Source organism: Monodelphis domestica, chromosome 1 (genome assembly GCF_027887165.1).
Source record: "Monodelphis domestica isolate mMonDom1 chromosome 1, mMonDom1.pri, whole genome shotgun sequence".
Lineage (NCBI taxonomy): Eukaryota > Metazoa > Chordata > Mammalia > Didelphimorphia > Didelphidae > Monodelphis > Monodelphis domestica.
Genome location: NC_077227.1, coordinates 207,323,788 through 207,350,615, shown reverse-complemented (window position 1 = coordinate 207,350,615; position 26,828 = coordinate 207,323,788). Strand labels below are relative to the sequence as shown.

The 26,828-nt window shown below is 38.4% G+C and overlaps 2 protein-coding genes across 2 annotated transcripts; one reads left to right on the top strand and one right to left on the bottom strand.

Moving 5' to 3' along the window:
• Positions 1–403: 403 nt before the first annotated feature.
• On the top strand, positions 404–4,263 carry ELL3 (elongation factor for RNA polymerase II 3). The gene is made up of 9 exons (XM_056816004.1): positions 404–680; positions 984–1,019; positions 1,454–1,566; positions 1,661–1,856; positions 1,956–2,024; positions 2,171–2,246; positions 3,162–3,349; positions 3,529–3,573; positions 3,653–4,263. The coding sequence occupies exons 1-9, from the start codon at positions 549–551 to the stop codon at positions 3,758–3,760; spliced, it is 963 nt and encodes a 320-aa protein (XP_056671982.1). The 5' UTR covers positions 404–548; the 3' UTR covers positions 3,761–4,263.
• On the bottom strand, positions 1,601–26,821 carry PDIA3 (protein disulfide isomerase family A member 3). The gene is made up of 13 exons (XM_001365773.5): positions 26,646–26,821; positions 19,087–19,165; positions 17,836–17,953; positions 16,511–16,618; positions 15,008–15,137; positions 11,504–11,620; positions 10,946–11,071; positions 9,823–10,005; positions 8,149–8,257; positions 7,358–7,483; positions 6,892–6,971; positions 6,339–6,396; positions 1,601–5,475 (listed from the first exon to the last, which is right to left on the bottom strand). Exons 1-13 carry the CDS (start codon positions 26,819–26,821, stop codon positions 5,365–5,367), a joined length of 1,521 nt encoding a protein of 506 aa, XP_001365810.2. The 3' UTR covers positions 1,601–5,364.
• Between the last annotated feature and the right edge of the window lie 7 nt (positions 26,822–26,828).

The following is a 26,828-nucleotide window of genomic DNA, read 5'->3' as shown; positions in this document are numbered from 1 at the left end:
TTACCCCACCTATAGTCTAGATTCTCTTCCCAACCCTCCCCCCCCACTCTCAGCAGCGACCTCAATCCTCTTGGTCCGGCGCCAAGATAAAACTCCCTCGGAAGAACACAGTTCTGAGACTGAGAAAAGCTAAGAGCTTTGCCCAAAGTTAGGCCAGGGAAACTGAGGCAGGAATGGGGAACGTACCTAGAAAAACTGACTCTCTCAGGAGACTTGCTTTTTTTCCTTCCCTTTCTAGGCATTCTCCAAGGTGGCAAGAATGCCAGTCTGAAAGCTCAGTCCCAGATCCCATCACTCAGGCCCAAACGGTGAGAGACCTTCACTCAATGGGAGGGGTGGATTGAGGGATTCTACCAGGCTGGCAGAGGCCCAGGAGACTTGAGGGCGGGGTCTCTGGAGGGGCGGGGTCAAAGCCAAGGAGCGAGGCGGGGCAGGGTTAGGTGGGGCACCCCGAAGTAGACCAGACAGGCTGGTGGAGCGCAGCGGTGGTTACTAGTGGTCCTCGTTCGGTTGCAGCCCGCACGGCTCTGGTCTCCGGTATCACGGACATGGCAGGACCACAAGAGGCTCTGAGCGGGAGGCTGCGGCTCTCTTTCGCTCCTGGTCCCCGAACCAGCTTTTTACTCCTCCGACTCAACGACTCAGCCCTGAGGGCGCTACAAGACTGTCAGAGAATACAGGTGCGAATCCTTCCCCTCCCAGATAACCCCCGAGTTCTCGACTTTGCACTTCTATCCAAGATAGGGGTTTCTCTCCAAGCTCTTTAGCTCCGGTATCCCTCGTCCTAGTCACTCCAATCCACACACCGACTCCCCTAACCCCCACCCCCGCCTCCCACTCCTCCGTGGACCCGCGGGTGCTGGAGACTTCTAGAGCCCTGACCTCTTTCTAAACAAAAAACTAGAAGGAAGCTGTCATTGACTTCCTGACAACGGGGCCTAGTCACTTCTTGCTCCTCAGCTCTCCTTCCTTACCTCCCTCAGGCCCAGCCTGTGATCACCTTCCAAGGCAACCGAGGGGTGAGTGAAGGGCCCCCGTATTCGTAGAGAAGGGTATGGGACCGAGAGCATTATGGAGGCTTGGGGTGAGGGGGTACCGGTTTAATTCTATTCAAAAGTTATCAGGGAAATTGGAGTGACCTACACACCACATAGCTTTCCCCCTCCTATTATGGCAGTCTAACCTGAGCCCACATGGAGGTGCCAATTCTGCCTTGACATAGGCACAAGGGGGAGGAGGGAAAGCGAATTTGGACCCTAGGGAGAGAGGGAGGTTGTGCTTCCTGCGGGGGCTCAGGTCAGCTACATTTTACACGACTAATTAAATCCCTTGGGATCCCTAGTTCCTTGTCATGGAACAACTCTGGGAGTCCCTAAAGAGCTTCCTCAAGGGAGGTGATGGGCTTTAGGTAAGAGAGAAGACTGAATTTACTGGATTTCTTCTATTCCATCAGTACTTGCGACTTCCTGGCCCTGGCTGTTCCTGCCTTTTCTCTTTCATAGTGTCTCAATGTGGAGCAGATGGGCCAAGAGGTGGGCTGGACCTTGTGCGCCACCGCTTGGGCAGGTAAATCAAAGCACATAGCAAATCAGAATCAGGATTTAAATGTTGAATCCTTTAGATTTATTAAGCTTTTCTCCTTTCCTCCACTCTCCTTCAGATCTGGACCAGGACTGCTTCAGTGCTTAGGTCCTCTTCGAGAGCGAATTACCATCTGTTCTGCTGTAGATTTTGTGCCAGTATCATCTTCACTTCGGGGACATCAACAGGATGAAGGTGCCGGGGAAACAGGGAGCCAGCACAGCAGTGGATTGGATACAAAACCTCAACCCCAGCTAGAAGAGGTGAGGCCAGGAGTGATGGGGTTACAATAAAGACTTAAGAGGCCCAGGAGTCAAGGGGCTCCAGATTGACATTGCTGCTGCCAATCTAAGCCAGTGTCACCTCCTCACAAGGTGCTGGATCCCCTAGACAACAATCAAGAGGCACAGCCAGGATCCTCCAGAGATCATCGGGCACAGTGGGTACTGAGGTACTAGGGGAAACTAGGAGGGGCAGAAAGGGAAGAAGGCAGTGTTGGCTTCCTTATATCCTCCCTAAATCCCTGTAGCAAGAAATCCAAAAGCATTCTTTAAGTTTCAAATCAGTTTCCACCGTTTTCACATTGTAGGGACCAGAGTTCCCACCCCACAAAGGGGCCAGATCAGAGATCCTCTTCATCTTCCAGCCAGAGGCACTTGAACATGGTAAGTGATTATTTACAGGGTTATGTATTTAAAGCTGGAAAAGATCTCAGAGGTCATCTCATTCAGTGCCCTCATTTATAGAGGAAACTGAGGCCCAGAAGCGACTTAAGGCCAGAGACAGTAAATAAAAGAGGCAAGAGCTAAAAATAGGCTGACTCCAAATTCAATGCTATTGCCACAATACCACCCTGGGTAATTCACTGTAGCATGGTACTTACAAGAGCACCACCCTCAGATGACATGCTCAATTTTACAGATGGGGAAACCAAGATTCAATAACATGACCAAAGTCATGCAAAGAATAAAACAGGTACCCACTGGTCTTCAATACTGTATTAACTGAATGAGCTTCATGAAATTCTCCTATATTGTTTGGGGCATGAACCCTCTCAGTTTTAGAATATAAACATGTAGATTAGTCAACTTCCAGAATTCTACTATATAACTAGTTAGGGTAGAGAGGGGGGAGGTATCTGCCAGATCCAAGACTGCTGATGACCTATATTTTAAACTTTTCTCAGAAAAGACACTCCCGCACAGACATACCAGAACCAGAGGACAAGAAGCCCAGAGGCTCAAGCTCCCCACAGGAGCTTCCCAGGCATGATCCACAAGAAGGAGAATGGGAAAAAGAAGATTGTGATGTAGCTCCCAGGCAGGAACACAGATCCCCAGCACAAGCAGGTAATGTTAATAGGGGTTAAGGTTCCTAAAGTTTAAAGAGAATACTACTACATTTTCTGTTCAGCATTGTTTCTTCACCAGGCCCACAATCACTGCTTCCTGGAGAAACACCAGACTACTTCCTGTGAGTCTCTTATCCCTTCTATCATTGTCCCTAAGTGACCTTTCCCCTCCTGCCCTCTCTTCCTGGGGTTGAGAAATGACATTTGGAGGCAGTTGAGTAAGGATGACTTTCCAACTTTGGCAGGCAGTATGGAGCCATCCACAATGCTGAACAATGTCATGTCTATGAGAAAGACTTTGAAGCAGATTATGCAGAATATCGGGCCCTACATGCACGTGTTGGGGCTGTCAGCCGGAGATTCATGCAGTTGGGAATGGAGATCAAGAGAGTACAACGAGGCACGCCTGAACACAAGGTAGGCAAAACCTTTTCAAAAAAAGGGACTCATTAACTAGTAAACTGACTCACTACACTATTTTGGGAGAAAAGTACATCTAGATTATACAGAATTTAAAAAAGAAAAGAGCCTTTACCTCCCTTTCAGAGAACTTGAGGATCAACTTGGGGTTAGTCATGTTTTTCTTATTGTTTCAGGTGCTGGAAGATAAGATAGTCCAAGAATACAGAAAATTCAGGAAGGTATGATTGGGATCAGGGGTAGATAAAAGAGAAGCTGAAAGGAAGTAAGGAATCTAAGATATTAGCTTTGTCTCTGCAGCGGTGTCCAGGTTACAAGGAAGAAAAACAGCGATGTGAGTACCTGCACCAGAAGTTGTCACACATCAAAAGCCTCATTCTAGAATTTGAGAAGAACAGAGACAGCTAAGGCTTGTCAAGAGGGCCCAAGTCCCTCTGGTGAGATGCTGATAAACAGGGTGGCTACGAAACAAATGATTTAGGCATCGGAGTCTACTACTGATCTCCTCACTTAAGGAAGGGGGGTGGGGGGTTGGAAGCAGGTGCTACTACAAATCCTCAAGGGGTTTGGTTTCTATTGTTACTATGATATTTACTTGATGCTATCCAGATTATGTTGGCATAGTGCCATTCCTTCCCAGCTATACCCAAGAACATCAGTTTCTTCATCCTCACCACCACTCTGATATCCCTGATAAGTGGAGATGAAGACCACCTCTAAGAAAAGATACTGAGGGGACTTAATGGTAAAAACTAATTTTGTGATACACCCTAAGAGACCAGAATAACAGCTGCTTAGGAGTTGTTTACAACTCATTTCCCCTCAAGTGTACTGAGGGCAGGGTTTGAAAACAGCCTATGTGGAGATAGTGGAATGTTTAGTGAATTTAAGAAACATGGCTGTAAAACAAATGATGACTGCTCTTGTGTGATTTGTACAAATTGATCTGTTGTCAAACATTCCAAAGGTGGGAACAGGCTTGTGGAGGAGGATATCACAATTGCTATCTACTTAACACAAACAAAGTTAAGTGAATGAAGAAGCTTGTCTTGACCGAGATTACTTCCCAAGTCAGTCTCTAGCTATCATATTTGAATGATCTGAAAACTACACCCGAGGAGGGAGCAGCTAGGTCTTACCTATGATAACACACAATAATAATCTTGCATTTATCTATAGCAAATGAAATGCACCACTTAGGTCCATCCTTTTTTTTTTTATAGAGCATTATAGCAGGAGGAAAAGGGATGCCCTGAGAATATTTCTACCATTACCAGTCCCTACAAATAAGAGTTTACTGTACCACACCCTAGACTGTAGGATGCATAGAACTGCACCCATATTAGTATCAGCAGTTCCAGTAACAGTTTGGAATAAACCCCAAACTAAAGCCACACCCAAGCTCAGGAACTGCAATAGCAGGACTCCTGGGCTAAGAGCAGCCCTAGGGAGGTATAAACAAGCAATGGTCCCAGGTGCCTAAAGGATAAACAGCAACTTGCCCATTAGGACATGAGCAGGGCTGGGAAGAATCCATGAGAAAAAAAGAGTCAAAATCTTTGATAATCATAAGAAAAATGCCTGGGTAGTAAACATGGGGACAATTGTGTGTTTACATCAGGCTAGTTATGTGGCATAAGGTAATGCTTTACATCTAACTGCCAACATTACCTCCATCCCCCACCCCCCAAAAACTAAGTTTAAAGGGGGCTCATTTATTGTCATTGTTCCAAATGTACAAAAAAAAATTAGAAAATAACCCTGGGCTCAACTCCCTCCCCATCCCCACAATATTCCCTCAACACAAATAATCCTCCCCCACCCCCCCAAATCACAAACAAATATCAACTAGTCCTGGTGTTTCCATTAACAGTGCACCTAAAGAAACAGCTTAGACAAAATTAAACAGGATTCAAATGGCATCCACACTGTCCACTCATCCTTGAGGCACTGGCTGCCCCATCACTGGTAAAAGAGTCCTTATACAAAGTGGTCTGGTTTTGGCTGCTACTTTAAAGATCTTCCTCTGCCTTCTTCTTTTTGGGTTTTTCCTCTTGAATCACAGGAGGATTTGTAGCTTCTCTTTGTAGGTAGCTAATAAAGTCACTAACTTCTCGGCCACCCTGAAAATAAAGAAAAATTATCTAAAAATCTAGCTTTTTTTAGAACCTCAGAGACTCCTTTTCTTCTCAACCCAAAAACCTTTGGATTTGAAGCTAAGAAATCTACTTTCTAGGAGAGCTGAGAATCTCTTTAGATGGAGAAAAGGACTTCTAACTTAAAGAGAAAAAAAAAAACCTCAGGTAAATAGTGTGGAAGCATATTTTTAAAAATCTTTTTAGTTTATCTAGAAATATTGACAAATGAGAATTTTCTCTAAAATCCTGTGTAGACTATGGAAAAAAAGCCTCTTGAACAAGAGAATGAGGAACAGGCCAAGAAAGGAAAAAGGCTTTCAATTCAGTGAATGGATTATGGGTGACATCCAAAAACTCAACAAAATACCTCTTGCTTAGATTAAAACTATAACCTTTTCCCAAGTCTAAGAGCATCTAAAGGCATTCCTTCTCCTTTCCCTTGAAGAGACTAGTGTCCACCCCCAAAACATGCCTACTTTCATTACACTTCTTCAATTTGGATACTTGACATAGTTCAGTAGCAGGAACCCCCAAATTCCTTGAGGAGAGTGATAAAAGAAGAAAAGTGACCTGGGTGCTCAATTCTGGAACCAGACTGTACTTTTTCCAAGATTCCTGTTACCTGAAATATTCCTGGGGCAGTTAGTCTGTGTCTGAAAGCATGGGGACACTGTGAATTTAGAAAGCTCTTTCCAAACTAGAAACTTCTAGCGTTGGGGGCAAATTAATGACAAATTAAACTGTTTCTGGCAGACTAGTGCCAAAAATCAGGAAAACTACAACATTGGTATTACTTTTTCTTTGACAATGGCTACAGGTGTGATTTGGGTTAGTATACTGATACTTACTTCATATTTTCGTGGATTTTGCTTATTATTGGCTGGAGAGAAGTAGATAGTAGGAAAGCTGGGGAAAGAAGAGAATGTTATTTAAACTTCAAAATAACTCTGCCAAGACCCTTCTCCAGCTCCATACTCTGGAAATAATTTTCTTCAATTCTTTATCCTAGAAGCACTGGCAACCAAGTTATTCTATATTAAATCAAGTAAGAACCCATATAGCTTATCACACTTAGGCACACACTAGAAGAGCTCTGAGCCAGAATAGCAAGCACTATAATAGGAGTTGTGTTTTGATTTGGTATGTATGTTTATATTGCCTTAATTATAATGAAAGTGCTATGAGAATTTATAGGAAGGAGATGAAGATGTTAAGAAGGTAAAAAACTAACTATAAAGTCTTAAAATCCTACTCCCCCATATATACACATATATGTATATCTCAGACACAGATAGGGCAACTGTTACTTTACTGATTCTTTTTTTATAACTGATACTTTTTAAAGTATCCTGTAAATCCCATTATACTAAAATGTTCATTCTAATATTATAATTTACATACCCTCTGACTTCATATGGAGAAGGCACATCATTAGCTGTAGCATCCATCTTTGCTATGACAATATTGGGGTCTTTGCTGAGCTATATAAACAAAACACATTTAAAAGCTTGTTAGATCCTCCAAAACGATGACTAACCAACAAGGAAAAACTTCAGTCCTACAATTCCCAATTCTAGGCATACTCATTCAAGCCATGGTAAGGAAGTTATACAAGGTTAGAACTAGTGTGTTAGTTAGAAGGAGAGAAGGAAAGGAGAGAACATTGACCTTTCCCACCTTATTAGCTCATCCAATGAAGATACAAAATGGCTAAACTTCAAATTTACACAGCCTAGATAAGTATCAACCAGGTAAGTTAATTTAGAGGAAAAACTTTCAGGGGGTTATGTACATTGAGGTAGCTAAGAAAGATAGTCCTAAACACATTTTCAGCTCAGTCAACTTTCAGAGTAAGACCCAAACATACCTTTTCTCCCAATTCTTTGTACTTGGGTTCTAGATTTTTGCAGTGACCACACCAGGGGGCATAAAATTCTATCAGAACATCTTTTTCAGAATTAACCATTTCATCAAAGTTCTCAGCTACTACTACCTGGGAAAAAAAAAAAGAAAAATTCTCCAGTTACAAAAAAGAATCCAAGATTACTTTATTTTTGTATATGTGGAGAAGCAATCTCCCTCACAGAAGAGACACTGCTGCTAAATTTATCAATTATTCAAGATCACCAAATGAGTACTCTTCACAAAGTATTAAAATCCATAGCCAGAGATATTTGGACACTCAGGAAAGTCTCCCTCCCTCCCCCAATTCCTTTCAATTTCTCATACAAAATATGATCTCTATAACCTGGCAAATGCTTCCTGAATTTGTTACAACAGAAGGCCCCAGGGTAGCAACAAATATTAAAAGTAGTATTTCATATAGTATAACCATCCCAAATCTCAAAGGGATTTATAACTCTAATCTTAGTATCTGATTCATTAGAAATAGGAGGAGTATCTTTTGAGGAATTCTGTGAACTTGGGGAGAGGCTAGATCTTAGAGGGGATTGTTAAATTTCCAATGCTAAGTATAAAAGCAACTTTGGCAGTGCCTTTGGAAATATCCAACATAGTTTTGTAAACAGAAGAGGCAGTTTTTACACACACACACACACACACACACACACACACACACACACACACACACACGCGCGCGCGCGCGCATATTACCCCCACCCCCACCCCCGCCTCCGCCTCCGCCTCAACAGCTCTCACCTTTACAGGTCCATCATTATTCTCTGGGATAGGTTCAGACTTCAAGTATCTCCTCAAGTTGCCATCAAAGTAATTCTGCAAGAACCGCTCAAGGGCCTTCCCATCACGACTAACATATGTAAAGACAAAACATATACTCTTGTTACCACAAAGATCAGCATTACAAGCAGTTTCCAGGGCAACTCCTTCTTCAGCTTCAATTCCAAAATGAAAAAGACAAGCAGCTTGACTGACTTTCAGAACAGGTGAAGAACTAGTGGTAGAACAGGGAATAGCCTGTAGTCTGTTGGGCTTCTATTAGCCACTTTTTTATTTCTAAGGTACTTAATGTAGATTAGAAAATTTGGGGCCAACTAGGTAGCATAGTACATACAGTGTCTGGCATAGAATCAAGAGGACCCAAGTTTATATCTGGCTTTAAAAAATTTACTCCAATTGCCTAGCCCTTGCCACTCTTCTGCCTTGGAACCAATACACAGTATTGATTCCAAGACAGAAGGTAAGGGCTCAAAAATAAGTAAATAAAGTTTGAGGGAAAAGGGAAACTAGGGAATTATTTTTTTGCAAAAAGAGCTAAATGCCATCACCAACTCACATTGCCCTGTTTGGCTGAATGACTCTTAAGAAAAGCCTAGCTTCCTCAGAACCTAGAATCATGGTGAAAATAAAGTTGTGGTTTGCGCTTGTGTCTGTCAAAATAGACTATTAAAAAAACCCTCAGATTAAATCTGTTTTCTGTCAAAAAAGTGGATGGATAGTGTAATGGGGTATTTTGGGAGATGGGATTAAGTATATACTATGGACCAGTAACAGGTTCTACACTGTGGGTAGAAGGGTCAAATAGTCAGCCTGGACCAGGCAGAGCCTGGTCTGGGACCAGTACACAGATAACAAAGTCTCAGTAAATTGGAGTATATTTTATTTCAAAAGGAAGAGGTTAAGAGGATAAGGAGAAAATCCCTAACAATAATTTTACTAGCTAAGTAACCCAATAGCTATTGCCTTCTTGTGAAAGATCTTCTGAGAGTTGATTCCTATTCTATCTCCATATTTATCTATCCTGCACTAGATCCTCTCCTGGTTGTTATTAGAGATACTGATCAATAACAGATCAGGCAGGGATCCAGGGAAAGGTCCCAAGTCCAGATGGACTTGGACCACTGCTTACTGATGACTTGATGTTGACACAGGACAGAGATAGCTTCTTAAGATCTTTTTCAGGACACACAGCACAAGGACAGCAACACAGGCAGCAATAAAGGATAGGGTCAAACCCTCAAGACTCAGCATCCACTCCCTCCAGTTCAAATCCAGAGAGCCCCTAACAATCTCTGAGTTTTTAGCTCAACTGCAGCCTGCAGCATTCCAGAATCATTTCCTGCTGGTCTCATGCATCTGTGTTCTACAAACCTAAACTTATCTTTTCCTTATAACAATAGAGAAGTCTAAAAATGACTCCAAGAATGTGGATGCAAAGCTAATTATTCTCTATTACCAAGTTGCTTCTGGATAGACACCAAGAAAATGATTCTGCCCCTTATAAGTTATTTAAATAACCTTGGACTAATGACCAATCATAAATAACCCTTCCTTCTAGATCCCTTAATGGCAGGAATATAAGTTTTCATATTCCCTTTTCATTCCCCCTAAGACCAACAGACATGTTCAACTTACGAGAACTCCTCTTGCATAACATATTTCTCTCCGTTCGCGGTTTTGATAGCAACAACAGGCACCTCTCCAAAGGTTCTTTCCAAGCCAAATTCAGAAAGTTCATGGCTGAAAGTTTTTCGACTAGCAACAGCAAAGTTGAGTTTCTGTCCAGCTTCTAAGAATTTCTGGGCTATCATCATTACTCTGTTTGGAACAAGAGATATTTATCAAGCTAACATTTTCAAACTCTATGGAAAATGACATGTCTATAAGTCAGAGTTTGATGATACTCTTCTAAGATTACCTGATTCCTGAAGAGGAAAAAGGTGCTATATTAATTCCACCCTAGCCTAGAGAATTTAAGTCTCTTCATTCAAATGTGCTATTAAAAGGTACCTGGGGGCATAATGGATAGGTTGCTAGGTATGGAGTCAGGAAGACCTGAATTTAAATCTAGCCTTCAGACTCTGGGCAAAGTCACTTACCCTGTCTGTCTCAGTTTCCTCATCTGTAAAATGGAAGTAATAGTACCTATCTCCCAGGGTTGTTGTGAGGATCAAATGGTAACTAAATTTCTTAAGATAGTGCCTGGCATGGAGTAGGCACTATATAAATATTAGCTATTAACTTGGTGGTGCTGAATTAACTGGTATATTACTACTAGCTTTTGTTATACTGTGTTTAAGATCTTCCTTAGGGAGGGTCACTTAGCAATAATCAAGGAAGGGAGACTTCATGAGGGGGAAAAAAATAAAAGGGTTAACTAGGCATGTAAACACACCTTTACTTTTTCTTTTACAGCACAGATGCAGCTCTTACTGGGTTTGGTTTTTTTCAGACAAACTGCTGCCTGGGCACATCTTTCCCATTTTTCACCTGAGTCCAAATAAAATCAGCTTCACATATACAGTATACATATACAATGACTACTAGACTCCAGAAATAGTTCTAGTTCCCACAGCTGAAGGGAGTAGTGGTGGTGATGGTGAATCTCCAAGACAGGAAGGCATAATACAAAGGGCTAAAAGTACCCTGATCTTAATAGAAAATGTTGGGAACTAATAAATATACATACACAGCACCAATATTATTCAAAATAAAGAAAAAAGGGAAAATATGATCTTAATTAGTTCTTATTACTTACCTGTTTCTCCAGTAGTTGGAACCTTTAGCATTCATGTCATAGTCCACATCATAGTAAGCTACAAGTAGATCTTTGCCCTGGAGTAAGTCTTTGTTGTCTTCAGTCATATGCGGGCAAATACCAAAACTGAAATAAAACAATCCATTATCAACATGGATAGTTGCATCAATTAGAAAGAAACTAAAATATGAAAAACTGGTAGTATCTCAGTATTTACATATGTACATGGCTAATGAAAGGAATTAATTTTGTTTGACTATACATGTTTGCATTAAGGGATAGTTTTCTTTTTTGTTTTCCCAATAGGTGGGCAAGGGAGAAAATTCAGAAAACTGAAAAACTGAATTTTAAAAAAATTTAAAAAGAAAAATCAAAGGTCTAGATATTGTTGGCTTAATGTGGACTTGAACTATTATTGCTAAAGTTCTTGTCAAGTCAAAATCTTACTACATAAAGACTGGACATGACAAAGTCTACAGCTACTTCTGTTGAATAACTGGGCTATAAGAGCAGACTGGAAACCAAGTCATCTGAATTAAGGCATGAGGAAGTACTTACATGTTTTCCTGGATAAATTTTTTAATTTTGCCACTAGTTATCTTTTCCTCTGTGTAAGGTATACTGCTTTCCTCAAATTTGTTAGCTAGATGTGCAGGTCGGAACAAAGTGATACCCCTAAAATGAAAATAATGTCAAAGTAAATAAATAAAAGGAGGTAAGAGATGTTGTTCCCTGTCTTTCTGTCAAAAGCTAAAAATGCTTTATTCCTATGCTCTATTTGCTATAAGTTAGTCCAGGATGGAATATAGCAGTTTGCAACAATCTCTCATGCCAAAAAACCCCCCAACAAACAAGTATCAAGCCAGCTGCATTTGCTACCACCACTCAAGGACTTGGGGACTACTACTACCTGAGGCATATGGCCTAAGGGACATAAGATTTTTTTCTCCTTTCAAGTCTCCTCAGTAACAGATCACAGGTGTGACTATAATCAGGATACAAACAGATTGGCAATTATAGGCACAAAGTATAATTACTAGGTTCAACTTAGGATTCCTCTGTCCAATAACCCAATTATTTGGCTATCAAGAAAGTCAGTGTTCACTTTTAAATTTTATGCTATATTTCTTTTCTTGGTCTAACCAAAGCTTCCTATGATTCAGTTGTTCATTTTAGGAATGAGGCATTCCTGTCTTCCTCTTCTCAATTAAGCTGGCATTTTATTTTTCATACTTATCTATTCCCTGACTTTTATTTCCAGGAACCTGAATTCCAATAATCATCTAGTCCAACCTGAATCTTAACAAGAAGCTCTTCCATCATATACCCAGTTAGGAATCACCCAGTCTATGCTTTAAGACTTTTAGTGAAGAGGGATAGATATGTATTTCAGTGAATTGAGAGCCAGGATAAGAAATGGGAGGTCTTGGATTCAAATTTGACCTCAGATATGTGACCCTAGGCAAGTTACATAATCCCCATTGCCTAGCCTTTACCACTCTTCTGCCTTGGAACCAAAACATAGTATTGATTCTAAGACAGCAGATAAGGATAAAACAAAACAAAATAAAACAAAAAATTCCAATGAATAAGAACTCACCAGCTCCCACAGAAGTCAATTCCATTTTTGAGTGGTTCTAATCTGTAACTTTTGCTTACATCAAATTGGAATCTGCCTCTCTTTAAAGTTGCCATCTATATCCTTAGATAGGTCTACTGAGGCCAAGTACTACTAATTCTAATTGCTTCTCTACATGACAATCATTACAATACTCTATAACCCCTTTTCCAGGATAAACATGGCCCATGTTCTCCTTAAAAATGTGGTATCCAAAACTAAACATAATATATATTCCTGAACAGGTCAAGAGTATAGGAGGAACACTATCTCTCTGGTCCTGGACACTGTAACTCTTATTATTATTAATGCTTTGGTTTTTTGTTGCCAAACTAGCATCTGACTCATAATGAACATTTAGTCCACTAAAATAACTAGCTTTTTCAAATTACTGTCTAGCTATATATTCTCCATTTTTGTACTAAAGTTTTAAAAAAAATACACGTAACAATTACATTTCTTATTATCAAATAAAATGATTGATCTTTTTTGAATATTGTCATTAAACATATTGGCTATCAATGCTATCTAAACTTTTCCCACTAGGAAATTTTTTGGTTAAGTGGGGAGATAGGAGCACAGGGCTAGACTTGTGGCTAAATCCCAAGTGAGGAATTCCTTCTACCAATGCAAATCAGTACAACAAAGTTTTAATGAGTTGCTGGGGGTGGAGGGGGGGAAGAAGAGGGCTGAAAACTCAATAGACTTGCCCTAGTTTGCAGGATTTGATCCAGGTCTCCCTACGGTCTGCTATGCTATGTTACACCTCTGAGAAAAAGAAATGTTAAATAGCACAAGGTCAAGGCCAGATCCCTGGAGACTCCATCCCAAACTGACATCAAACCTCCAATAATATACTAATATGTGCGTGTACACAAGCACGCACACACATGCATGCACACACACTCTTTTTAAAACATTACTTTTGTTTTAGAATCAATATTTTGTATTGATTCCAAGGCAGAAGAGCAGAAATGGCTAGGCAATAGGGGTTAAATGACTTGCCCAGGATCATACATCTAGAAAGTGTCTGAGAGCTAAATTCGAACCCAACACCACTTCCCACCTCTTAGATCTCTAGGCCTTGCTTTTAATTTACTGAGCCAACTAGCTGCCCCCTCCTATATACATCTGAAGATAGTAATCTTTGTTTGCTAAAGGGAATATATGTCATGAATACACATAAATGGGAGCAATAAGAGGAACAAGTCTAGAATTTTAATACTAATAGATAATTCCCCTTACACATCATTTAGCTCAGCTCTTAAACCACAGGAAGTTAGAATTTTTTACTTCAGAGCAGATATTGCTCTTCAGAGCTACTTCAGAGCACATATTGCTCTAAAATATGCTTTCATCAAATGTTAAATTAAAATAATTTTCTAGAGCTTACATTATACATGATGAGAAACATTTGATATAGAAAGATTTGAAAGTAAAATTCCTCTTTGAAAAAGTTAATTCATCATTTTCCATACTTAAAGGTAACCCACCGTATCCCATTATGAGGTATTTTCACGAAATGTTTTGGTGAAAGGCTATTAATACTACATGGAAGGTACTGTACTTTTATAAGACAGAAGGTAGGATTTTGTTTTTTTCACTCTAAACGGGGTAGAAATATCTACATGGCAAGTACAAGGGGCACCCACTACCAAAGAGAGAAAAGGCTTATGTAGAAGAATTTTTGGTGACAAATCACAATTACAGAATTCAGCAGACAACAGATACCTTGACACTTCCCTTTATCTATAGAACCTTACCTAACAAACAGAGATAGAACTTTCTAAATCTAGCCATCTGGATTTTTTTTAAAAAGATCTATCTTTATTAAATCCGTGAAAATTTTGGAAAAGCAAGGCCCTAAATGCCAAACAGTGATTCTAAAAATTCTCATCAAAATTTAAAATTCAGTTCTATATACAAATAACTTTTATCATTATATTACTAGTCCTTTAAAAAAAGGCGCTGTCACATTTCCTTTTTAAGTGTTCTAGGAGTATTCTATTTGACTTAAATGTTTTCTCATCAAGCATATGTAAGACAGAGAGCCTCTTAAAAAGAGAAGTCTTTTGTCTTGAGTAAAGGAATATAATGAACTTCCCCCAAACCCCTGGACTCCTCCCCCCCCCCCCCCCCCCCCGGGGAAAAGTCAGTCTCCAAAAAAAATACAATTTTGGCCCCTTAGTGAAAATAAGTCATTTGGGTGAGTATGTACATGTTCGTGTGCAAAAAGCATTAGGAACTAAAAACTCATTGCATAGGTTTGAGGTGGTGCAGGCACAGATCCTGAATTAGGGATGATAACTTATTCCACCTTGCCCCACTCCTCACCACAATTTCCTTTATAGAATCCATAGGAAAATTGACTCCAAACAATAAAATGCTGCAGTGTCAATACCTTGGCCATAAAATTAACTATTCTTATTACTCAAGTCACTTACTCTCCATCAGTATCATACTTCTTCACCAGAGCATCAACATTGGTATGTGCAAAGCGGTAGTTTTCCCTCAAGTTTGTGGCTGCTTTTAGGAACTCAGAGTGAGAATCACTGAATAAGTCTTTGAAGAAACCTATATAGGAAAGAAAATTAATAAAAAGGTATGAATGCTATGGGGCAACTATAAACAATTCTTCTGATTTATAATTTTTTTCTCATTTTCAAAAAGAGGATAACATGCCCAAGGACTTCATTCTGTTGTAGAAAATAGTATTTGATACCTGAAAATTCTCAAATTCTCTCTCTGTTCCTCCCTCCCTCTCTCCACACACACCACTTTATTTCTTTAGGTCCAAATTCTCTTTTAGTGTTGGACTATATGAAGTCTAAGGTTGTTCTAATTCTAAAATATTGATAAGCTTCTATGTTCTAGGCAACTAGACCTCATAATTTTAGTCAAGCTCAAAAAGCAGTGTAGCCCAGTGAAACTTACTTCATGGAACTTTGAAAAATCAATATCTAAATTCCAGGCCCAGCTTTGCCTCTAATTACTTATGCCGCAGTTACTTAACTTTCCTATACTTCAGAGCAGAATTCAAAGAATTTTAGAGTTAGAACTTTAGAAAAATCTTTCCCAACTCTTCCTTTTATAAAGAAACAGATTAAAAGACTTACTATTATCATCTAGTCAGTAAACAGCAAAGTCTAGTCTAGCATTATTCTGACCTACAATGTCTCATCTCACCATCTTTATTTACCTAAAAGATTTATTTATTTAGGTGCCACATAAATGTATTTTTAAATTAATTATCTCTAGGCATGGGATCTATTCTTTCCTACCCAATTATCTGGCAACAAATTTTTTTTTTTAATTTACCTTTTCAATCAAGCATCTTTAAGTTCCTACCATTTGCTAGGTCCTATGCTAGATGATGAGAGTACATAATTTTGATCTGAATGCAAACTTTAGAACATAAGCTAGGAGCAATTAGGTAGTACAGTAGATAGAATACCAGGCTTGGAGTTAAGTAAGGAAGTCCTGGGTTCAAATTTGACCTTGGACACTTCCTAGCTCTGTGACCCTGGACAAATCTCTTAATCCCAACTGTCTAGCTTTTACTACTCTTCTGCCTTAGAAATTTTACATAGTATTGATTCTAAGACAGAAGGTAAAGATTTAGGGGAATGGGGGAAGGGGGGAGGCTGTTCAGATTGTCCCTGGAATCAGTCAAGAAACTATAGCCATATACATTCACTTAAAATTTACTTATTACTGATAGCTATGGAGAGCAGATTACAAAAATTTGTAGCCTTAAACTGTAATTGAATCTTGAGGCATGAAACTACATACCATGCTAAAGACATTATCTTGATACCATAACTGAAATGAAGTTTGTACATCAAATAAACATGCACTAAGACTTTCCTTAGCTACAATTAACTTTGGTGCTTTTCCATACAAGTGGATCTCTGATTCTGTCCCATGTTCAACTTTTTGCTACTCACCCACCACAGCAGCGCTTTTATCACTAATGAATTTGTCAAAATCTTCTGTACTCATGAGAGGAACTGAGGCAGGTCCTGCCTGCTTCTTCAGATGACTCACAATTCCATCTTAGAAAATAGTGAAAGTTCACAGCAAAGAATGAATTTTAAATACAGTTTTCTACTAAAACTTAAAACTTTACTTTTAAGTTCCATTAAAAAAGAAACATGGTTTATCATCTAACACTGCAATAAGCAGTAATATGGCTCATTATTACAGAGATTCAGAAAAATGGGTCAAATCAGATCACATAGCTACTATAAAGTAAAAGGCTGATAATTAAATGAGCAGTTGATAACAGAAATGCAAGAAGAACCTGCTCACACCTGAAACAAATATTTATTATCTTTTCTACCAGTATAAAATTATTTTTAAGCGAATAAAGAGGTTTCCTCACACATCTGTTCAAGTACCTAGCAAGCTGGCTAGTTATTTGAATTTTTAAGAAACAATAAACAATGACAACATCAATAGCAAAAAGTCTCTTATCAGGTACCTAACAGATCTAAACGGTAAAAGCAGGTGGGGGGGGGGGGGGGGAGGATTAAATACAAAAGAACACACATAAGAATATCTGCCAAACTATAATTTAACCGGACTACTTTCTTTGGCTTGACAAATGGGGTCTGTCCAAGAAGAAAGATAACTCACCTCAGGGTTTTAAAATGTTGAGGGGTTAAGAGAAAATCATGAATGTTTGGTAACTCAAATATTTTTCTTTTCTTTAACATCTAGAATTAAGAGTTTTAGTTTGGACATATATGTGTTTAACAATAAATAACATGAATATAGTACTACATGATGTATAAAATACTTTATATAGATTATCTGATCTTAACATTTTAAATTATGTAGTAAATCTATTATCCTAATTTTACATGAGGAAATTGTGTGTATGTATTTGCACTATGAAAAAAAACTTCTTTAGATATGAATGTTCAATTCTTGTCTTTGATTCACTGTCCTTGCTCATTTTGAAGAGGACCAGGAAAAAACAGTTATTTTCTCAAAGGCAATCTAAAGAATATCCCCTAAAACTTAAGTTTAAGCACTTGCCACATCATGTTTATTCTAGGACCTTTTAGTGTCAGTACATATATCTTACATCATTCAAACTTTAAAAATAGAAAGTAGCAAAAAACTGGTAAGAACTTTTGTAGAATATTAATTATATGGAGATCTCAAGTTTGAAAAAAATATAGCTAGTAAAGTTAGGTTTCCAAAAGAAAACAATGACTGGCACTATAAGTACAATGTCACCAGAAATGAAGTCCTATATCCTTACCAGCTGTTCGAGGGCCATCATAGGCACCTGATTCTTCACCATTTCTAAATATTTTCAGAGTAGGATAGCCACTGACTCCATATTTATTACAGGTATTTGAGTTGGCAGTACAGTCAACCTAAAATACAAACATATCAAATATCTTAAAAAACAAAACAAAGCACAAAAACTCCGCAGAATCCCAAAGATATATGGCCAATTTGCCTCCGATTTTTTAATTCAGTGGTTAGGTACAAGGTTAGGCAAGTCCAGTATTATTCAACTAGTTTTAAGTTTGGTTTGAATACGACTATAATAGATTCTGTAGAGCACCACTTCCCCCAATCAAATCAATTTGAGCTACCTCACTTAATGAAGTCTTTGTTTTCTGGTTAAGACTTCATGCTTAAATGTTTGAAATGTCATTGTCTACAGTCAACCTATCACTTAGTTTGGGTAAAGACTACTAGGTCAATCAGATGACAAATTTTATATGGTTGGTCATGGAACTTAAATACTTAAAAGTACACAATCAAGTCTACCTATCGTTGATCATAGTGTATGTACATTACTGTTAACAATGGCCTATTCTTTTCGCATAAAACCATAAGTCATCATGAATGACTTAATCTTGCTTATTACTTCCTGACTTTTCAGGATTTCTATCACCTATTTAATTCACAGTGGTGGCTGGGAGAAATGATGACATCTTTTCCCATACTAGCCTCCTCCTTTTAACCCTGACATTTTTACATTCATTTTTTTCCAAGTTAATTGTTTTTTCCCCTAGCTCTAACCCATGGGTCACATCTTTTTTACTTGGTGCTACCTGGGGCCCTTAGTAGGACTGAGAAATTCTCCTGTGCTCTTGAACTACTAACCCTTTTATTATCATAGTTCTTATTATTTACTTCTTTTATGATCCCTTATATAATTAATAATTATTTTTTATAATTCCAACATTTATTAGACCATTTCGGTAATGCTCAAATCCACACAAAATTAGGGGTAGAATACTATCATCAATTTCTAATGTGATTTTCATTTACATCATTTGTGACTATTGGATGGTATGATCTTACTAAATGAGTCAATCTGGTTTCCTCATAGGGTTCCTTAGCTAACTAAGGAACATGACTTATAATCAATGATAATTTGAACATGTGTGTGTAGTACAGGTGATGGTAGTAAGATAAACAGCATCCTCTAACACCATGGTCCTAAGAGCCTGAGCACTAAAATTTATATATTGCAAGATCCAATAGGGCTCACCTTTGCTAAAGGAACAATTCCTTTTAGCCTGGTTGCTGCAGCTTCATATTCTGGGGCAAGCCTCTTACAATGTCCACACCTAAAACAGAAATAGCCAATGTTCAATATGATCAATGTAGTATGGTAAATAAGAGTGTTGAATTTGGAGTCAAAGGACCTAGAAATGAACACTGCCTCTACCACACCACATGTGTGACTCTGGATGAAATGCTCAATCACCTTTTTAAAGGCCTCAATGTCCTCTTTACAATGAGAAGCCTGGATGTAATGGTTCTTTTAAAGTCTAAAACTTATGATTCTATCAGTTTGCTAACTTTGCTCTCTAATAAGAATCTCCAACCACTGGAAGGTTCCACAAACTTTTAGAAACTTACTATCTAGTATTTTTTTTTAAACTCTTACTTTCCACCTTAGAATCAATACTATGTATTGGTTCCAAGGCAGAAGAGTAGGCTAGGCAATGGGGTTAAGTGACTTGCCCAGGGTCACACAGCTAGAAGTGTCTGAGGCCACATTTGAACCCAGGACCTCCTGGCTCTCAATCTACTAAGCTAGCCACTCACCCCTACTACATTGTATTATAAGCCCATTTACACCCATTATAAATTTGAGAGTAAAGCAGAGTTCCCAGCAGGAAAACATTATTTAATTTGATTTTAAGATGATGCCATGATGTTCTCTTACAAAGAAAATGAAAAACAAATACTTTTTTTCTTTTCTTTTCTATTCTGTTACCATCCTACATTGATGATTCTTTGGGTAGAGAAGGTGGAAGATACGTACTGAAGATGATGTTAAAAAAGAGGTAGCCGTGTAGTGAAGATAATGAAGGTGATATAAAAACAAAATGTATCAGTTTTTTGTTTTTTTAAACCCTTACCTTCCGTCTTGGAGTCAATACTGTGTATTGGTTCCAAGGCAGAAGAGTGGTAAGGGCTAGGCAAGGGGGGCCAAGTCACTTGCCCAGGGTCACACAGCTAGGAAGTGGCTAAGGCCAGATTTGAACCTAGGACCTCCCATCTCTAGGCCTGGCTCTCAATCCACTGAGCTACCCAGCTGCCCCCTGTATCAGTTTTTAAAAGCTGATTCTGACATATCCAGGTAGAATCAGTAGCTACATAATCTTAATCTTATGTCTAAATGAGAGAGGACAAGAGAGCAATACCAAATAACAGTTCCAAAGAAAAGTCTGTTGTTCTATACCTCCCAATGGTGCTGTCATGCTGCCACAATGTAATCAATAAACTACCAGAAGATAACAAATACTGCTGTTATAAACCTTTGTGAATTGCTATTAAGGTACCTTTTCTTTCATTACTTTAGTCAGGCAGTCAGTAAGCATGTATTTATCATTTTTTTCGATGTGCTAGGTACTGTGCTAAGCATTAGGGATCCAAAGAAAGTCAAAGATGGTCCCCTTGCCCTCCAGGAGCTCACAATCTAATAAAGGAAGACAATCGAATAAATATGTATGAAGAAATTATGTACAGGATAACAGGAAATAATTAATGGAGAGAAGGCACTAGAATTAAGAGGTATTGAGAAAGGATTCCTGTGGAAGGCAGGATTATAGAAATGGGTCTTAAAGGAAACCAGAGAAGCACCCAGGCAGAGATAAGGAGAGAAAGCATTCCAACAGCATTCCAATGAGGAACAACCAGAGGAAAGGCAGAGAGACAAAAAGGAAGCCAGTATCATGGGATTGGGGGATGGGGGGGAGGAGTGTTGTTAAAGGTTATAAAGTAGCAAAGAATTCCCTGAGCTAGGGTAAATACTGGGAAATGAGGTGAAATAAAAAAGAGAAAATAATGAACCTAAAAGAAAAATTAAGGCACAGGTTCTTTTTTGCTACTTCTGCCACAGTATTGGTACAGCACTGCTTAGGTCCTCACCATGTCTTTTCACAAGGCTTTCAGAATCAAAAGGTTGCTTAGAAATATGCAGAAACAAAATTACTATCACTCCTCAGTGGATTCACATGAAAATTGGAAGATCAGGCAAAACTCCAAAAGCCAGAAACTATAGAAAAGGATCAAGCTGGCTTATAAAGAACTTCCAGTGATGCCGTATTATTCAAATCTAAGCACATTAACATAACATTCAATAAGTAAAAATGTCATTACTCTTCTATTCTGCATGCTTTCTGCTAAGATGGAGGCATAAAGATATTTATTGTGAAGCCTGCTCCTGCTCTTTTATTTTCATGCATTTTTTTTAGTTGGTACAATAATCTGTTTTATTTTTTAAAGGAAAAAGAAAATTAAGGCAAACAATGATTAGTTCACAGAATCAAACGATTCAGAGCTAGCAGGGGTCCTAGAGACGATATATTCCTTGTTTTAAAGTTAAGAAAAATAATGCACAGAAAGCTTAAGTGACTTACATGAACTTGGGTTTTAGAATAAATGCTCTTTCCACTGTACTACTGCTGTTTCCTCAATTCTCATCAAGATTTCAGCAACCAACACTTTTACTAGCAATTAAGGAAGACGACCTTTTCCTTCTCCATTGAACTTCAACCTTGCATAAAAAAATCAATGTACAGATATTCCACATTGAGCAGGGCTTAGGAGTGTGGTGACACCTTGATCTGGAAAATTAGCATAAAATTTTTTGGGTCTTCACACAAAGAGACGTCTAAATTTTTTCTTTTATGGGGTGTTTACAAATACACCTTATGCATATACTTCATGCACTTCTGAGTTTCTAAACTTTTTGTATCTTCTGTGGCTTCCACAAGAGTCTCAAAAAAATTCCATTTATTTCGTATGCTGACCCACAATCTATCTAAACCTTGATGGGGACAGGATACCTGTATTCAAGTCTGCCATGTATAATGAGTTAAACTGCTCACCTGACCTGGCTCCAAGAGATCATCAGGGAGGCTGCACTGTCAACTAATTCTGTCCGGAGGGCTCTTTTAGGGACACCTGATCCTCTATCTCAAGAGTACTCGTGAAAACCCCAAGTGTACAACAAAATCAGAAGAGCAAGGTATACTCTTAGCATAATCAGCTGAACATCAAAAGTCAATGGAATTGCCAAGGGATTACTCAGAGAAGTTGATAATATAATATTTCCCAATACTAAGAGCAGAAACAATTAGAGAAACAAGAGGGAAAAACAATAAAGGGATGCCAGATGACCACCTCTAGGTTCAACTGCCTATAAATCACTAAAGAAATCATGATTCACCTTGCCTTTAAAATATGTAGACTATATTTCAAATACAAAATGAGGTCTATCTTTATGTATTCTCATCATCAACAAGGCTTGAAATTATTTGATCATCACAAAACTTCATTTAAAAGAACATGAGATTATGAAATTGGGAAAAACTTATCCAAGGTAAAGATCTTATTGCATTTGCCAGAAATCCTTTTTGAGAATCACTTAGGAAAATTAAAACCAAATAAGGCATAAAAAATTAAGCTTTGAAAATGAGTTTTAAACTAACCAAATATCAACTTCCACTAGAATAAGCTAACTAAAAACTCAAACGGTACATGTTAGACTAGATAAAGAAGAATCACAAACTAACATCAACTAGAGTTTAATAAATAACAAATCCAAGATCATGAATTACTTGGGAAGAACTACCGATATAATAAGAATTTCTGGGAAAACGTTAAAGTAATTCAGCAGAAATTAAGTTTAGATCAACATATCACATTACACACTCTAATAAATTCAAAAAGTATAAGCACCATAAATACTAAAGGTCACATAATAAAATTAGGTCCTTTTCACAGGTAAGGTGGAGGGCAGAATTCTTAACTACATAAGAAATAGAGGAAATTACAAAAGACAAAGTTAATTTTGAAATTAAAAAAAAAAAAAGCTAATTTAGATTACATGTAATTGAAAAGGTTTAAGTTAAAACATTCATGATTTTGCCAACTTTTGAAACTTGCTTCTTGACAAGAGATTCATTGATTATTGTTTAATTCAAGTCAAAAATAGTCCTAATGATTTTTAAAAAGGTTCTTTCAGTCTTAAAGAATGGTATGCCCTATCTGCAACGTTTAAATCTCTGAATTTTAAGTCTAGCCTAACATGCCAATATTTCTACTACAGAGAATGTTTAACCTTTTACTGGTTATATTTTGTCAAATCTGGAAAGCTAAATAAGTACTGAGAATTCTAACTTACCAAATACTCTATTCATTTCATTAAGGAATTAAAAAAAAAAATGCTATTGATAGAACATAAGCACCTTGAAAGGGGCAATTTTTTTTGTTTTTGTGCCCCCAGAAATAGCAAGTGCCCTAAATAGCATATGACCTAAAGTTTATACAATATAGGACTCTGTTGGACATTGGAGGATACAAAATATAAAGGTACTTCTCTCAAGCAGTTTACAATTTGAGGCAAGATTTAACATATCAATAAGTGTTATAAGATCCTGTTCAGAAAAGAAGAAAAGATACAGTTGGTGAAGGATTTGCAAAGAAATGGGTTTGGGGCCCTGAACAAGACAGGTAAGGTTTCACAGGAAAGTATAGGTTATTCTATGAGAAAAAAAAATAAAACAAAACAGTAAAATAAGGGCATTAAAGCAGGAATAAATGTGGCTTGTTCAAAAGCACGTTTTGGAGTTAAAGGGTCCCAGAGATCAATGTCTTCAGTTATACAAAGCATTGAAAATGGAGATTCAAAGTGTAAAGTCACAAGTAGCAAGAAGAGCCAAATTGTAAATCCAAATTCTTGACTAGAAATCTGAAGCTCTTTTATATAAATATATTTAACTTTCCAATGTTCAAAAACTTTATTTGCATGTTCAGTTTCTGACAAAATGCCAGTGCAATATCATTCTTTTAAAGGACAAAGAACATATTGGTGACATTAAAGGACTTAGGAGAAAGTCATTTTAATTCCTACCTATGCCTATTGGTTAGCCTTAACTTTTCAAGAAAATTTAAACCGAAACAGAAGAATGATGCAAGGCAAATTCAGTTGTACTTTACCCTCACCTTTTCAATAATTACTACTATTATCAGGAATAATACTAATGCCATTTCAAGAAGGAACTAAGAGAGAGGGGAAGGGAATGACAAAAAAAAAAATGCCCTGACTGCACCAGAATTAAAAAGCTCTTCAAAATATAAAAGCAACATTTGCTCAAAATAAGCTTATTTTACTCTACTATGAAACTTTTGCTTTAACAGTAACAGCTGACATTTATATAGCACTAAAGTTTGCAAAGCACTTTACAATTATCCTATTTGGATCTCCACAGAACTGTGAAATAGGTACTACTTCATGTTACACATTAGAAAACTAAAGTTAAATGGCTTGGGTGAGACTAGATCCTGCTGAAAAAATTTAAAACATGAATTTTAATAATTTGTATTAAAAGTCCTTTATAGACTGCATTTGGGTAGTAGCACCATTTAAGGATAGCAACTCCAAATTATACAGAAATTTTATCTTTCTGATGCTATCTTCTAAGCCAATTAAAAACAGACACCACAGCATGAATCCACACCCCATTTCCTGGGATAGTTTAATGCATGATGGGAGATGTAGTCTTTAGGAAAAGGCCATTAAACAGTTTAAGAATGGATTCAATTTGAAGTTGTGGTATATGCCATCAGATGATAACAGGAGGAAAACCTTCATTTTTAAAACATTTGTAAATATGTGCTGGGTTTTCAAAGCCATCAGAGTAAATGAAGAATAGAAGATACCAACTAGAACAATTTTTGCTTTATAACACAATCCATATCCCTCAGCAAATCACTTTTGATGTTATCCCCACAAAAATCAACAAATTTTGAGTTTCCATAGTTGACTCATTCTAGTTTCAGGGAACAAGAGGACTAAATACTAGGCCATATATTAACATAGGTAGTGTGGCACATGACAAAGAACACAAGTTTAAGATTCATTGAACAGGCATCCATTTGAGTTTCCTCATTTGTAAACTGGGAGTAAATAATCCTTATCAGGTTTGTTTAAAGCATCAAGTGAACTCATGAATATGAAAACACTATGTTGTACATTGTTGAGAATTATTCAAGCTTATTATCATTAGGCTGAGAAATGTTGTTCCTTAACGACAGTATATTTATATTATAGAATAGGCACAAATAGCACAAACTCACATTTTCAGAGTGCTTGAAGTTTTCAACAAACATGAGGATTAGGATGTGACTATCCCTGCTTTAAATTTGAGTAATTTAAGAATTTAAGTTTTAGAGAAGTTATATGACTTATCCATGGTTTACAGACATAAAATTTCAGTGAAGCCTAGGTCACATGATAAGTCTTTAAGAGTTCTTTCTAATTTAATTAAATCATTAAATTGTTAGCTGTAGGACTACAGCATTCACAGAAATTCTGAGGCATCGTTCTAGTTACAAGGGGAGAAGAATTGAGTCCAGTCCTGCGATTTTGTAGAGGGAACTTATTCTTCCAACTTCTAGTAAAGCTGCTTGGAGCAGTGAAAGGTTAAGAGACTTGCCCAAGGTCATTAAGTCAATACTGGGCAAAGTGGCCCACACTAACTTACACTGAATAACCACAAAGCTAGCCAGCATTAACAATAGTCAAATCCCCAAGGAGTAAGGTACTAGGAATGAGAAATACAATAATATTTCTGAAAAAATATTTTTAAAAGATTTACTTTATTAGCTATTCTGAATTATACTGTCTTCATTAGAATCCACATTTCTTGGTAGCTTGGGGCTTGCCAATCCCTGTGAAAATAGGTTTTTTCTCCTCCAACAATAAGTACTGTACACATTGGGGTCACTTAGAGAGTTTCTTAAAAATGAATTTGCTTTGGAAAGTTCTATCTGACGGTAAATTTCAGGCTTTTTTCAATCCCAACAGCTCCTTCCCTAAATCTCTTTAGTCAAATAACGGTCATCCAGGTAACAAATTTAAAAACGTTATATATGTCACGATTTTTCCTCTCAAGTACCTTGTACGAAAGGCCCTAGAAACAATCACTAACTTCATATTTATCATACTGGTCAATAAGAGCCTTAAGAACTCAGGATTGCCCAGCGGCCAGAAGTAACCTTGTCACAAAACCAGACTGCGGGAAGGGGCAAGAAGGGGAAGAAAATTCACCATAGGCCCAAGTGCCTCTTCTTATTAATGGGATACATGAGTACAGAGAATAAGGTTTCGTCAGCAGTCTTATCTGTAGGAGGAAAAAGTTACCAGAAAGTGTACATAAGTGAAGAAGACGAGATTGAGATTACTCGCGGGGAAGGTAAATTGATTAAAGCACTTTGCAAAGAGGAAGTGCTGCAACAACACCGGTAACGATGTGGCCCAGCCCAGCGCTCAGTAAGGCCCGAGAGGCTTCTCCCCACCCCCACTCGAGGAGACTAGGACCAAGGGAGTGGTGGGGAACCCCGAGTGTTAAGGCCGAGGATGGACTTCTACTCTCTCCCAGGGAGGCCCTTCTAAGGAGAGGCATGGGGTCTGCAGGAGAGGCGGTAGTGACTGGCCTCGAGCTCCTAGGCACTCCACATACTCCCTCCCCCACACCCCCAGCCAGATTCTCTCCCTCAGGCCTCTCAGAAAGCCCCGGGTCTCCTCACCAGGGCGCGAAGAACTCCACCAGCATGAGGCCGGCACTGCCTGTATCGGCCACGCGCCGCTCGAAGTTGTCGTCCGTGAGCTCTAGTACATCGGAGGTGGCGTCAGCGGCCGGGCAGGCCGCGGCCAGGAGCAGCGCCAAACCCGGGAGCAGAGCGAGGCGGCGGCGCACGGCCATGACGGCG